This window comes from Gouania willdenowi, chromosome 6 (assembly GCF_900634775.1).
Source record: "Gouania willdenowi chromosome 6, fGouWil2.1, whole genome shotgun sequence".
NCBI lineage: Eukaryota > Metazoa > Chordata > Actinopteri > Blenniiformes > Gobiesocidae > Gouania > Gouania willdenowi.
The window spans coordinates 64,845,196-64,858,559 of NC_041049.1; the positions used below are offsets into that span (position 1 = coordinate 64,845,196).

At 39.1% G+C, this 13,364-nt stretch overlaps 1 protein-coding gene across 1 annotated transcript; it reads left to right on the forward strand.

Moving 5' to 3' along the window:
• The first annotated feature begins 321 nt into the window (after positions 1–321).
• LOC114464284 (trace amine-associated receptor 13c-like) lies at positions 322–4,426 on the forward strand. The gene is made up of 4 exons (XM_028448330.1): positions 322–497; positions 573–1,371; positions 4,116–4,132; positions 4,183–4,426. The coding sequence occupies exons 1-4, from the start codon at positions 322–324 to the stop codon at positions 4,424–4,426; spliced, it is 1,236 nt and encodes a 411-aa protein (XP_028304131.1).
• Positions 4,427–13,364: the final 8,938 nt, after the last annotated feature.

The following is a 13,364-nucleotide window of genomic DNA, read 5'->3' on the forward strand; positions in this document are numbered from 1 at the left end:
AAATATGTGCTCCCCTGTTTTGTAAACCTTTAAAAGTAAATATTGCATTCATAAATTATACTGCAATCTTTTCTGTTCTTCTCCTTTATTAAAAAAAAGAAAAAGGTTTGCAGCTTTAATCATATTTGTTTTTATGTTTCTCTGACAGGATGAGCAAGAATGATTTAGGGAGGGAAATATGTAAATATTCAAAAGAGGACATGTAGAAGTTTAGAATGGGTGGAGCAACAATAAGCTAAATGTATTCAAAAGTAGTTTAACGTTGGGGATTGAGGCAGAAGGCTGCGTGAATGCCGCAGCTTCTCCTTCCGGGGGTTAAAGATGGCATCTTCATCCTCTGATGAAGCCGAGCTCTGCTTTCCACATCTTAACTCCTCGTGCAGGAGAATCGTACGCTCTTCCTCAGTGTCTGTGCTCCTTGATGTCTCCCTATCCTCAGTCTCTGTGCTCACTGTGTTCCTTAACCTGCTTGTTATTATTGCCATCTCCCACTTCAGGTATTCACAACTTCTGTCATTGTGTTCATTACGTCCTGTTTTTAATCAGACTGCTTTGTGTTTCTTATCTTTCAGGAAGCTCCACACTCCAGCTAACCTCCTCCTCCTCTCCCTGGCAGTCTCAGACTTCTTTTTGGGTTTCCTTATGATATTTCAAATGTTGCTTATTGATAACTGCTGGTTCCTTGGAGCCCTAATGTGCAGTCTGTACTTTTATCTGAATTATATTTTCACCTCTGCTTCAATAGGAACAATTATACTCATATCAGTTGATCGCTACGTGGCTGTGTGTGAACCTCTCCAGTATCCCACTAAAGTAACAGCAGACAGGGTGAAGATCTGTGTGTCTCTGTGCTGGGTCATCTGTGTCTTCTTTCACACTTTGATCCTGAAGGAAAACCTGGAACTACCCGGCAGGTACAACTCCTGCCTTGGGGAATGTGTGGTTGTCGTTAGTTATGTCGGCGGTATCGTGGATGTTTCTGTATCATTCATTGGACCTGTCACTGTCATTACTATCATGTCTCTGAGGGTGTTTGTGGTGGCGGTTTCTCATGCTCACTCCATGCGTTCTCATGTTGCAGCTGCCCAAGTGTCTCAATTCGCCACAAATAAATCTGAGCTTAAAGCCTTCCGAACAGTCAGTGTTGTTGTCGTGGTTTTCATTGTGTGCATAACTCCATATTTTTGTGTGACAATAGTAGGTGGGGATGCTGTGCTCAGTGCCTCCTCTATAGCCTTTGTGATGTTTCTGTTTTTCCTCAACTCTTTTCTCAACCCTCTGATTTATGCACTGTGTTACCCCTGGTTCAGAAAGTCTATCAAACTCATTGTTACTTTTCAGATAATAGACGCCGGCTCCAGTGAGGCAAACGTACTTCAGAAGGAATAGAAACATTAACGAACAGATTTAACAAAGTAAATAATGTGTTTAAAAAAAAAAAATCAACGCATGATGTACAGAAAACACACTGACTCCTACTTTATTTTTCAGATCAAAGTGACACATTTTTTTTCACCATCCTGTAAGCTACACCACAGTGTATTTATTATGAAACATGATTGTTTGGGCAGTCATTGTAAACCAGGTGAACCCACATTTTATGCATGCTTTCTGCAGTAGAATGTTTCTTATTGCAGATCTGTGAGAGCTCTGTGCTGCTTCCTACAGCTTGAAAACACCCGATTGCAATGAGCATCATGGTACCAGGGTTTTTAGCAGACTTTGTTGAGTAAATGTGGTGAAGCGGAATAACATCTGACACGTGCAGAATATACTGTACACCCTCAGTGGCAAGGAATGAGGAAACCTGCTTCATTAGAAACTGCCTGCCTGCTTGTGGACAGCTGTGTTTCATCACTAAGGATGAGCAAAGCCTGAATGTTCATGTTCTTGTGCATATTATCATGACATAGCTTGCAAAATGTTAATGTGAAAATGTTAGCTTGCATATTGCTTTTCTTTTTGTAATGTTTTGTGCAGTGCCTATTTCCTTTTTACTTTCTTAATGATTTATGTTACTTTTAACCTTTTTAAAAGCCTCTTGTGGACAGATGTTGTAAATTAGCATGTGCTATTACACTCAAAAAAATACATCTGGGTTACCAATGTAATTGTGATGTCCATATCAAATAAAGGGACGAACAAAGTAAAAGATGTTTGTAGCCTTGGGCTTATTTCTCATCCTGGTCTTCAAATAAATTCTCTATTAAAAAACAAGCAGTGTTCTTTTTACATATCTATATATCTAAATGGGGAAAGGATGAAGAACAGCTTGTCATTCATCTTGATTACCAATTATTTTAAACATAATTTAGATTAAATATTCTATTCAGAAAACATTTTTTTCTGAATATGTTGTCATTGTTTTCTTATTCTCAAATTTGAATGTTTGAAGCAGCTCAAAAAAATCCTTAGATATCCTTAGATAATAAGGCTATTCATGGTAATTTAAATTCTGGTAGCTTATTTTGACTTTAGAATGTAAAATCACCGCAATGATGTTAATCAACAGAATGTTGCTTTTTATACATCATTTATTTGCAACAGTGCGTTTGATGTAGTAAGTGCTGTTTTATTTAGTATGTATTACATCCAATCCAGTTTATTTATCGAGCACATTTAACAACAAACAAGGTTTGACCAAAGTGCTGCACAATAAAACCTAAAATATTCTATAATATTATATGCAGAAGTACCCTTCCTCCAAAGCAGCTTCTCCTACTAGGAGACAAACAAAGTTGACTTTGACTTAGAATCAACAGGAAGAATATCAAAACCAGCTAAGACTATATAACTGTTATTGTCCATCTTTTTTCTCATGTTGCTTCTTTGTTTACAATTGCATCTGTTTCCAAAATGTGCAGAAAAAAAACTGTTAAATTTGAGTGCAGAATGGTTATTTTTTAAATAAATAAGTACATGACATTTCTATGCTTCAATTAATCTCAGGGAGCAGCATTTAGACACTGGCCTGCGGGGGCATTATCAAGAATTATGGGCCTTCTGTTTCCTATAAGCAAAAAGGGATGTCACAAATGTTATCATGCACCTTTCTGGCTGTGTGTGGTTTCAGAGGTAAACAATAGTCTTAAGCATCTTAAAAAATAATTTCTTTCAAGAATAGAACTTCACGTAAACCCAACCATGTGAGTGTGGTGTTGTAAGTTACGCCTCAGTCCAGAACACAGAAGATAAAATGGGAAAAAACCCTTTCAGAGGAACTAGATGTTGACACAACTTTTCATTTTCAATTTAAAGTCCATTCTATCCAAACAAGCCATTTTTTGTTGTAAAAAGGGGTGTATTCACTTCTTCATTGAGGTCCTCTCCACTCAGATTAGTCTCTCTCCTGACTGACAAGCAGCTAATCACAGGTGGAGCCCTTACCTGCAACTCAAAATTAAATCAGCACCAAAACAAACAAATTGTTTTGAATAATCAAAAAAACTATTTTTTTGGTATGTTTAAAGAGAAAGCATGAGAGGAAGCGAATGAGTATTATTGTCAATGCCATCAAACAATCAACATCAAGTTGCAAAAGCGTAGAAGACTTTTGAGCTTTTTAATCGGTTTATATTGCAAGCGCTGCAGTACTTTGGCAACTGTTGTGATTGAAAGCTCACAGTCCACAGAGATCATGTTTTTAAGTGAAATGCGCTCAGTCTTTTCCGCCAACAACAACAGACCAGACATCCATTTAAACGAGACAAACAGGACTGTATTTGTGAAAAACCAAGACAAATAAATGGTTTGGGGGAAATCGATCGGCACACAAGATGTACCTCTGAAAACCAGGACTGTAACGGTAAATCGGGATGTCTGATCACCCTCTTCACCTTCAACCAACTCAAAATAAACAAGAAAATAAAAAAGGAGAATAACCAAATTACTTCAAAACATTGTAAACATGTTTTTGTTCCAACGCTAACATCATGAACAAAAAAATGACAATTTTCTTTTGGAGAATGACTGGTTTCTTCATAAGGGCGATCAGGGCGATGCCCTACCAAAGGGGAAAAAGGAGAGATTTTTTTCTATCTTATTCTTCCACAGTGTTACAGGGCTGACAGTTCGAGACAGTTTGAGCTGCTCTCTCTGTTTCCCCTGGCCTGAAGATGCAGCCAGGCCAACAGTAAGAGCGGGGGCCAAGGAGCCCCAGGCTACCCCCCCACGACCGAGCAGTTCCCCCAGACGCCCCAGAGATCCCAAGCTGAGAGGCAGTCACCGCCCCCCACAAAGACACCCAAAAAAGGTCAAGGCCCAAGGAGCCGAGGACCCAGCGCACCCGGCCACCAACACCAACCCTCAACCCCAAGCCCCCGCACCAATGCCCACCCCACCACCCAACCCCCCAAGGGAAGGGCCCAGAGAGCCCCCCGCGCAAAATCCCTGCACCTTCCGAGACCCCCAGATCACCCTTCATTGATGCCGCACACGCGATGAGCCTTAGTTATTGTCAAAGGGCCACAGACAGACCATCATACCGCAATGCGGCGCGCATAGTCTCGAGGCGGCAGAACCGCAGACCCCAGCCCTGGCCAAGCAGGGTCCAACCTGCGCCCACCTTAAAAGACCCCTGCTAAGACCGAACTAGCAGGACAAGCCCGCTGGACCCCAAGGGCACTCCCCCAGGACCTGGAGCCCCCAAGGGAAAGCCTCCAAGCGAAGTTCCTTGGGGAAAGACCCCCACCCCAGCCGACAAACCAGCCACCATCCAGTAGGACTGCACAGCCCCACATGGTGAAAGGACAGTAGCCAAGTCCCCGCCACCCATCAGACAGCGCAAGCCACGGGGCGACACCCCCCACCGGCACACGACCAATTTACGGCTGCCACCTTGGAAAGGAGGCACACCAATGGCACACACCTGGTGTGGTAAAGCCACCCCCAGCCAAGGGCACCCATACCCACCCATCGGCCTGGAAAGAGAGCACCCAGCGACCAATTCATCGACTATTCATCGACAGACACATTGGATGTGGAGACATACTTCCAGGTATCTGTCCTGGAATTCATCAAAAAGAAGCTGGAAATACTTTGCTTACTTAATGAAAAATTTAAAGAAATGAAAGTCAGCCTGGAGTTAGTCAACCAACAGATAAATTATTTACAATGAGAGAATCTCATCCATTTGGCTTTATGGTGTCCATGGAGGTGAAGGAGCTTAAAAAGGAAAACAAACTTTTTATTGCATATAGTGACCATCCCCAGCCCTCCCTATGTAAGCGTAAAAAAACATTTTATTATAGGGAGGATATAAAAAGAGAGGGCAGTCTTACACCTAGGTGAGGGGGTGGTGGCGGAGGGGAAGGGGGAAGGGAGCAGAGAGGAGAGACTCAAGGGAAATGGAAAGGGTGGGAAAGAGTTTTTTATTTTAAGGTAAGAGTGAAATATGAAGTTGTAGTTGAGCATATTGTGCTTATTGTGTTGTGTAATCGAGCCAGTCTGGTGACAAGTGTGAAGCTTAGGTATAATGGTGGTGGTTGTGGACAGAGGGAAGGAGTGAGTGGTAATACCTAAAACAAGTTTTTGGGATCAACATGTCTAAGGTTAAGCCCAGTACGAGTTTTATCCCACAGCTCAAGGCGTGCCAGTGCATCGTAGACCAATGTATGTGCAAAACCGCTACTGCAAACCTAGGCACCGCCTCTGGCCCGAAGAGGCAGCCAGGCCAGCAGAAAGAGCTGGGGCCAGCGAGCCCCAGGCCACCCCCCACAGCCGAGCAGCCCCGCAGACGCCCCCAAGATCCCAAGCTGAGAGGCAGCCACCGCCCCCCACACACACGCCAGAGAAAGCCCCAAGGAGCCGAGGGCCGAGCGCACCCCGCCACCGACCCCAACCCCAAGGCCTCCCGCCAACATCCAGCCCCCACCCCACCCACATTCTGAAGGGGAGGGCCCAGAGAGACCCCAGCAGAGGAGCCAAGGCAATAAAGTACAATTCATTTATTTAATTGCAATGCATTGCTGCCTTAAAATAATTGTACTTCTTGTAGTGTTCACCTTCGACAGCATGTGCAGACAAGGTAAAAAAAAAAGAGAAGGAAAACAAACTCCTGAAAGAAATGGTCCTGGATATTCAATCTGGCAAAATAAGTTGATCTTTTTAGGTATTCAGGAAAGTCCCAGCGACAACCCGAAGGTTCTGATGAAAAACTACATGACCTCTGTTCTAAAGATCCCAACAGAAACTGTAAACCACACCCATCGTTGCCAAATTTGGTCACTTTCAACAGAAAGTACTGGTTAAAAGCAAAGAGCAAGTCCTTAAATGCACACAGTTTGGAATGATGACCAATTTTCTTAAGAGATCAACTAACGTTGGGATAATCTTGTGGCCTATTTACAAAAACAAAAATAAACAGACAAGGCAGACGTTAATCAATGGTCGTAGACAAACTTTACATAGATGGCCAGCTGTTTCTGGACTCCAACATTAGCCTGTGACTCTACTGAAAAACAGGTGATGTGTGAGTTAAAGAACAAGAAAGAACAACTCTCCACTTAAATGTCTATTTCACCTATTGGTTAAGGTAGCACTACTTAATGAAAATATTAGAAATAAATGAATAAAATAAAAAAAAAAAATGTATATGTATGTATGTATGTAAATATGTGTGTATATGTATACACACTAGGTCACTCTCAACTCCCGTGTCAACTCTTTCTTCCCCAACCCTAACCCTATTTTTTATTTACATCCAGTCAGCTTCCACTACACCACCCCCTCCTACACCACATACAATTACCCGTTGCTTGCCTCATTCTTATGATGCTTTCTTTTACATCCAAGCTCTTCACAACATGGCTCTACCCAATCCTCACAGATTCTCTGTTTGGCTTGCATCTACAAGGACTTCACCCCATGCTTTCTCACGTCTCAGTTTACACTAACATCCTGGAATGTGCGTGGCATTCGCTTGCAGGCAAAAAAATAAAAAAGGAAAGATATTTATGCGTCTTATCTTATGTATTGAGGTTAAATGCAGACATTGTCTTCTTTCAGGAAAATCTGACAGACTGCGAGTTGCAACTCTCGGCGGCGTTTGAGATTCTTGCAAAGGAACGTCTCGAGTTTCGCTTCACAAATAAGGAATAAAAACAAATGTACCAATCTAACTGTTTTTATTATTATTTCTCATTTATGTAACTTCAGTTTCTAAAGCTGTGTTATGGACCTGCCAAAATAAATCCAAAATGCAACTTGAAATGTTCAGCCCCCACTGTAATTTAAAGAAGGAGAGAGTAAAGTTGCTCAAATTTGGCAGTGTTATTATTTATTATGTTCTACATGATATATCATACAGCACACAATACATGTGCTTTAATATGTTAGATATACACTTTAACATGGAGGGATAGACTTGCTGTCAATTGTAAATCACAGTTAAACAACAGGTAGGAGAAAATAAAAGGATCCATATGGATCAAAAGCATTTAAAAGTCCAACAACGTAGACTATGGCATTTAAAGTCTCTAAAAATGTAACTCCACCTTTGCTGATTGTCTGTGTGCTCAGGTAGCTGGTGGATGCCGATTTTGTCACGAGGAGGCAGGCGAGTAGATTATCACAACGCCGCTCAATCCACATCTTTATACCCAGACAAGTGCACACTGAGCACAGGGTTTGCTCGTTCTCTGGTCAAGCCACTTGTTTTCTCGTTGCATCACTACAAACAACAGACTTATGGGTCTACAGATCACCCACGGTATCCTCCATGTTATAAACAAACAAAGGTCTGAGCTGCTACGGGAAGCAGGAGGGTCAAATGTCATTGGCTGCTGGTCCTTTAAAACTTTTTTACTTGTTTTTTTTTGTGTTTGTGGCACATAACATTTGTGTATATTATGTACATTATATTAAGAATTACATTTTTTCGAATGAATTTGGGAAAACTTAAATTAAAACTTGATTCCGTATGCTCTCGACAAAAAGGAGTCATTTTTCAACAAAAGGTTACTCTTTAATGTAATCATTTAACGTAATCATTTTCACCATAGACCCAGAGGGCAGATATATCATTATCAGACCTATCTGCAGACTCATCTTTAATCATCGGAGACTTACAAAATCATACATAAATATTTTCAAGCTAATCAGTACATGCAAAAATGTAAAAAAGGACATTAATACTAACTGCTCCTTCTGTAACTCACATGCAAAAACAGTTGTTCATCTCTTTTTGCTTTCCTCTTATACTAAAAAATTGTGGGCAGACCGCAGCAGATTCATTATTGTTCAACTTCCCAATGATTTTATTTTATACTGGGAAAATGTAGTGTTGTGGTGGTCAAGACCGGTCTTGCTCTGGAGACCAAATTTTAAAGGTCTTGGTCTTGTCTCGGACTCTGAAGCATTTTGACTCGGTCTTGTCTCGGACTCGGGATTTTCCGTCAAGACCGTTCCTGCTATTTTTAAACTTTTTTATAATGTGATAATAACATGGAGAAGAACGGGATAAAACAATCCTTTATTCATTATTTAATCCACCCCGTATAATGACCACAACCTTCCTTAATGTGACTGAGTGACGTGTGTGACACACTCATACGTGTGTGGCTACGGTGTCAGTTTGGACCGCGGAGCGCAAGGGAGATATGAACTAATCACCGGTAAAAATCCCAGTAAAACTCCAGAAAACAATCACCAGTAATAAATATTATCTACCTGGTAAAGACAGTAGCTTTAACAACTGTTAAAATGATAAAATGATGATATTACAGCCTGTGAAGGCTGGATAGGGGACGCACTTACTCTGCTTCTGGGTCCTAGTGCCAGCCGAACGGTGAAGCCTGTTCCGTTTACTGTGTTTACTGAGGTCCGTGTGTGTTTAATAAGTCCGTGTGTGTCCGTGTGAAAGTCTGCATGTTTATGCGTCTGTCCATCCACTCTTTTCATTATATCCATGTCTTTTAAGGCTTTATTACTTAGTGTCGGCTGTAGTCCGGGCCGCCGCCATCTTGGTTTATGTCGTCACTAGTGCGTCATCGCCGCAGAGTTGCACTAGCCCAGAATGAGTCAAATAACTGTAAAGAGGTCTTATATTAGTCTATTTTCTTTTTAAATTGGTGTTTTTTTTGTGTCTTTAGACTTCAATTACATGTATGTATATAATATGTTCCCCACAATATAAACAGGTTCACAATATAATTATTTTTTATATGTGACAGGTGTTAGGTAGGTGCACTAATTAAGAACACTACAAATAGTGACCTGCAGGAGGAACACAGGTATTCCAGCTACTGGGTTGTGGAATGTGGCAGGTGCTCTAATCAAGACTGCTGCAAATGGTGACCTGTAGGAAGAACACAGGTTGTTCAGCCATTGGTATGAGGACAGTGGAATAGGGCAGGTGCACACCTTATTCCACATGAGCATGCAGAAGGTGCAGGAAAAGCTGGTAGGAAATTCTGTTTGTGTATATGGTATGTAGTGTTGGTGTCTAGCACATGGCATCTACATCTTTAAGTGCAGAAGACAAATTCCAATAATGTACTAACATTACATGGCCAATTAAAGGCGAAAGCCCGATTTAATCTTAATCTTAATCTTAATCTTTAATCTTTAATCTTAATCTTTATTATTTCAGATGTGCTTCCCTGCTTGTTCTCTGTTTGAGTGGAGTACAGCTGGTTGTTGGTAGACTACCGACGGACCAGGTATTTTAAAGTTTGTTTGTAGTTCATCTTTTATTGATATGTTTTAATGTTTTTGGTATTAGTGTTTTTTTATGGTTATTAATGTTTTCTTTGCAGAGCATCGGGGTCCATACGCTGCTCTTGCTGAGAATAATTTGCTAGTTTTGTTTATTAGTTAGGCTTTGTTTCCTTTGTTCTAGTCCGCCCTGACACATGAGCCGGTCAGGGGCAAATAGCTGGGTTTTGCCCGTGGGGCGGGCTAGTTCCTATTTTTTTTTCTTCTCTTTATTCATTTTTTGTTTTGCATTTTATTTGAACTTGTGCTCCCCCTTGTCACCAATACCCGGTAAGCTCTCAGTCAGGCATTCAGGTGGGGCCTTAAGGGTGTAAGTGTGCCGTGCATATTCATGTGTGTAAACTCTTTGAGAGGAATATTTGAATTGCAGTGTGTAATTCAAACCGTGTAAATCATAACACACAGACATACAGGAGACTGGAAGGAGAAAAACAATTACAAAACTTTAAACAACAGATAAAAAGACAGACGTGGGAAAGTGTCTTCAAGGAAGAAGACGTGAACGTAGCATATGACACATTTACAGACACAATAACGACAATATACGATAAATGCTGCCCTTCGAAACAAATAACAACCAAAAGTAAAATAAACAATGTACCATGGATTAATAAGAAAATAGCCAACGTATGCAAAAAGAAAAACATACTATATAAAAAATATATAACAGAAAAAACATTAAAAGCAGAAATACGTTATAAAAAATACAGAAACAAAGTTAATAATTTACTTAGAGAAAAAAAAAGGGAATATTATGAAAAACAATTAAAAGAGAATAAAAAAAAAAACAAAAAATTGTGGGAAATAATAAATAACATAACCATGCGCAAATGCAAAGAAAAAAATGCAGACCATTTTATAATAAACAATGTAAAAGAACACAATAAAAACATAATAGCACAAGAACTCAACAGTTTTTTCATTAATACTGGAAAAGACATAGAGAAAGAGATAAATAAACACCCAACACTTAAATGGAACCATTTTGACAATGAGAAGAAAGACATTGATAAGTATCTTGTACTCGAAGAAGTAACAGAAGCAGAGGTGGACAGAATAATCACTACCAGTACTTCAAAAAAATCCAGAGACGTTAATAATCTAACTATGAGTCTAATAAAAACCATAACAGCTGAAATAACCCCGCCACTAACATATATAAGTAATCTATCATTCAAGAATGGGGTATTCCCAGAAAAAATGAAAATTGCAAAAATCAGACCGATTTACAAGGGTGGAGAAAAATGTAATTTCACTAATTATCGACCTATATCAATATTACCACAACTGTCAAAAATTCTGGAAAAACTGTTCATGAACAGACTCAACAAATTTATAGAAGACAATAATATACTACATGAAGGACAATATGGATTTAGAAAAGGACGTTCAACAGCAATGGCTATAATTGACATCACGGAGAATATAAGAGAAGCATTAGAAAAAAAACTATTTGTATTTGGAATTTTTCTGGACCTAAAAAAAAGCCTTTGACACAATTAATCATGATATTCTAGAAGAAAAACTTCAAAATTACGGAATAAAGCGTAACGCCTTAAAATGGATTAAAAGCTATATGACAAATAGAAGACAATATGTTGACTTTGAAGAACACACATCAAAATGCCAAACCATACAGTGTGGTGTTCCTCAGGGTTCAATTTTGGGGCCAAAACTGTTCATTCTATACATAAACGACATTTTCAAAGTCACCAATTGCCTAAAACTAACATTGTTTGCAGATGACACAACCATTCTATGCTCAGGCAAAGACATTAAAACTCTAATAGAGTCACCAAATGAAGAACTATTAAAAATTCAAACATGGTTAGATGTAAATAAACTATCCCTAAACGTCAGTAAAACAAAATTCATTAACTTTGGAAAGAGAAAAAAAACAGGAGATATAAGACTGAAACTAAACAAGGAAATAATAGAACAAGTAAAAGAATATAGGGTACTTGGAGTGTGGATGGACGACAAGCTGACGTGGAAAAAACATATACAAATAGTTAAAAACAAAGTGGCCAAAAGCAGTTACATCCTATGGAAACTTCAACAAATCCTACATACCAAATCACTTAAAACAATATATTCTTCACTCATAGCATCGCACTTAAATTACTGCTCCGAAATATGGGGTAATAACTACAAAACGTATCTTGAACCACTATTTAAACAACAAAAAAAAGCTATAAGAATTTTACATAAACGATTTATTTGAGAAGTCAAAATACCTAAAACTGCAAGAAATAATACACTATAACACACAAATACATGCATTTAGGGCTTCATCAGAAAAATTACCACATCAAATCCAAAAACGTTTCACTTACAATCAAAATCCCTACGAATTCAGACATAATAATGTGTTTAGACCAAACAGGATCATATCAAACGTTGGCAAACATAGTACTGTGTATAGAGCCATGAACCTCTGGAACAGCCTTAACAAAGAGACACAACAGTCAGATAATCTGAAACAATTTAAGAACGAAACGAGGAGGACATTTTTACACACATACAGATCTCAAGTCAACTCTCCACTGAACTCTACAGCAACGACATGGAACTTCACGTTTGGAGAGTTGGAGGAACGTAAACAAAGACTGGAAAAGAAAGCTCGTGGAAATATGGGGGAAAAAGACTGTGATGAGGAGTAACAACAGGAACAATGACTGCAGACGAGAACACATCTCAAAAAAAAAAAAAATAAATAAAAAAAAAAAAATAAAAAAAAAGGGAAGAAACGAGGTTGGATGTAAAATTATCTGTGTTCAAATTAGGGGACGGATCTAGATAAGCATAATGCTTTTTTCCGTCGCCCTTTCCGGCATGAAAAAAAAAAAAAAAAAAAAAAAAAAAAAGAAAAAACAATGATGTGATTTTGCTCTGAATGTCAAATGAATTTCTGTGAATGCAACCATGTCGGAAATGAACTGAATAAATAAATAAAATAAAAAATTGTTGTGAAACCATATCTGCCCCCAATCCTGTTACCATAATTGAGAGTTGAACTGGGAGTCTGGTATGGTGAGGCTTATTAATCTTTATGAACTGGTTTTAATAATAAAGATTCTATCTCCCTAACTATTTGACTGCTTCTTTTGTATTGCTAAATCCTTAAGCGGGTGTAACATATAGTTTCTGTCACATGACTGTTCCAGGGTTTGAGTTTGTTTTATTTAGTTTCACATCTACCTGTAGCTCTTTGTTTTTTAGACTGATGACAACTTGTTTGTAGTTTTATTTCAGAAAGTTTCACTTTACAGTTACAGTTGGAAACCTTTGTTAATTGAATATCCTAGTTATATTACAGCAACCAAATTAAACTATATCAACTAAGTGAATTAATAAAAATAACCTGTGTAAAGGCTTTTTCAAACAAAAAATTATCTTGTGACCTCTGTGACCTGTTAAACCTGAACAACTGAAAGAATCAGAATCAAGAATCATTATTTCTTGGCAGAAATGCTTTTAACACTAGAAGTCCCAGGGATTTCTATATCCCCCCAGAAGTCCCAGAGCAGGGTCAAATGAACTCTAGGACCAAACTGACGATTCTGATGGCTACAATTTGCATCTATTCATTTGTAAATGCTCTTTTCGGCCTGGGGGGCCTGGGGGGCCTGGTCCCTGGGGGTGAACCT

Excerpts from the sequence above, each read along its gene's own strand:
- LOC114464284 (XM_028448330.1), top strand. The coding sequence starts at position 322 with ATGGCATCTTCATCCTCTGATGAAGCCGAGCTCTGCTTTCCACATCTT. Across the intron at positions 498-572 it reads ATTGCCATCTCCCACTTCAG|GAAGCTCCACACTCCAGCTA; the intron begins GTATTCACAACT and ends CTTATCTTTCAG.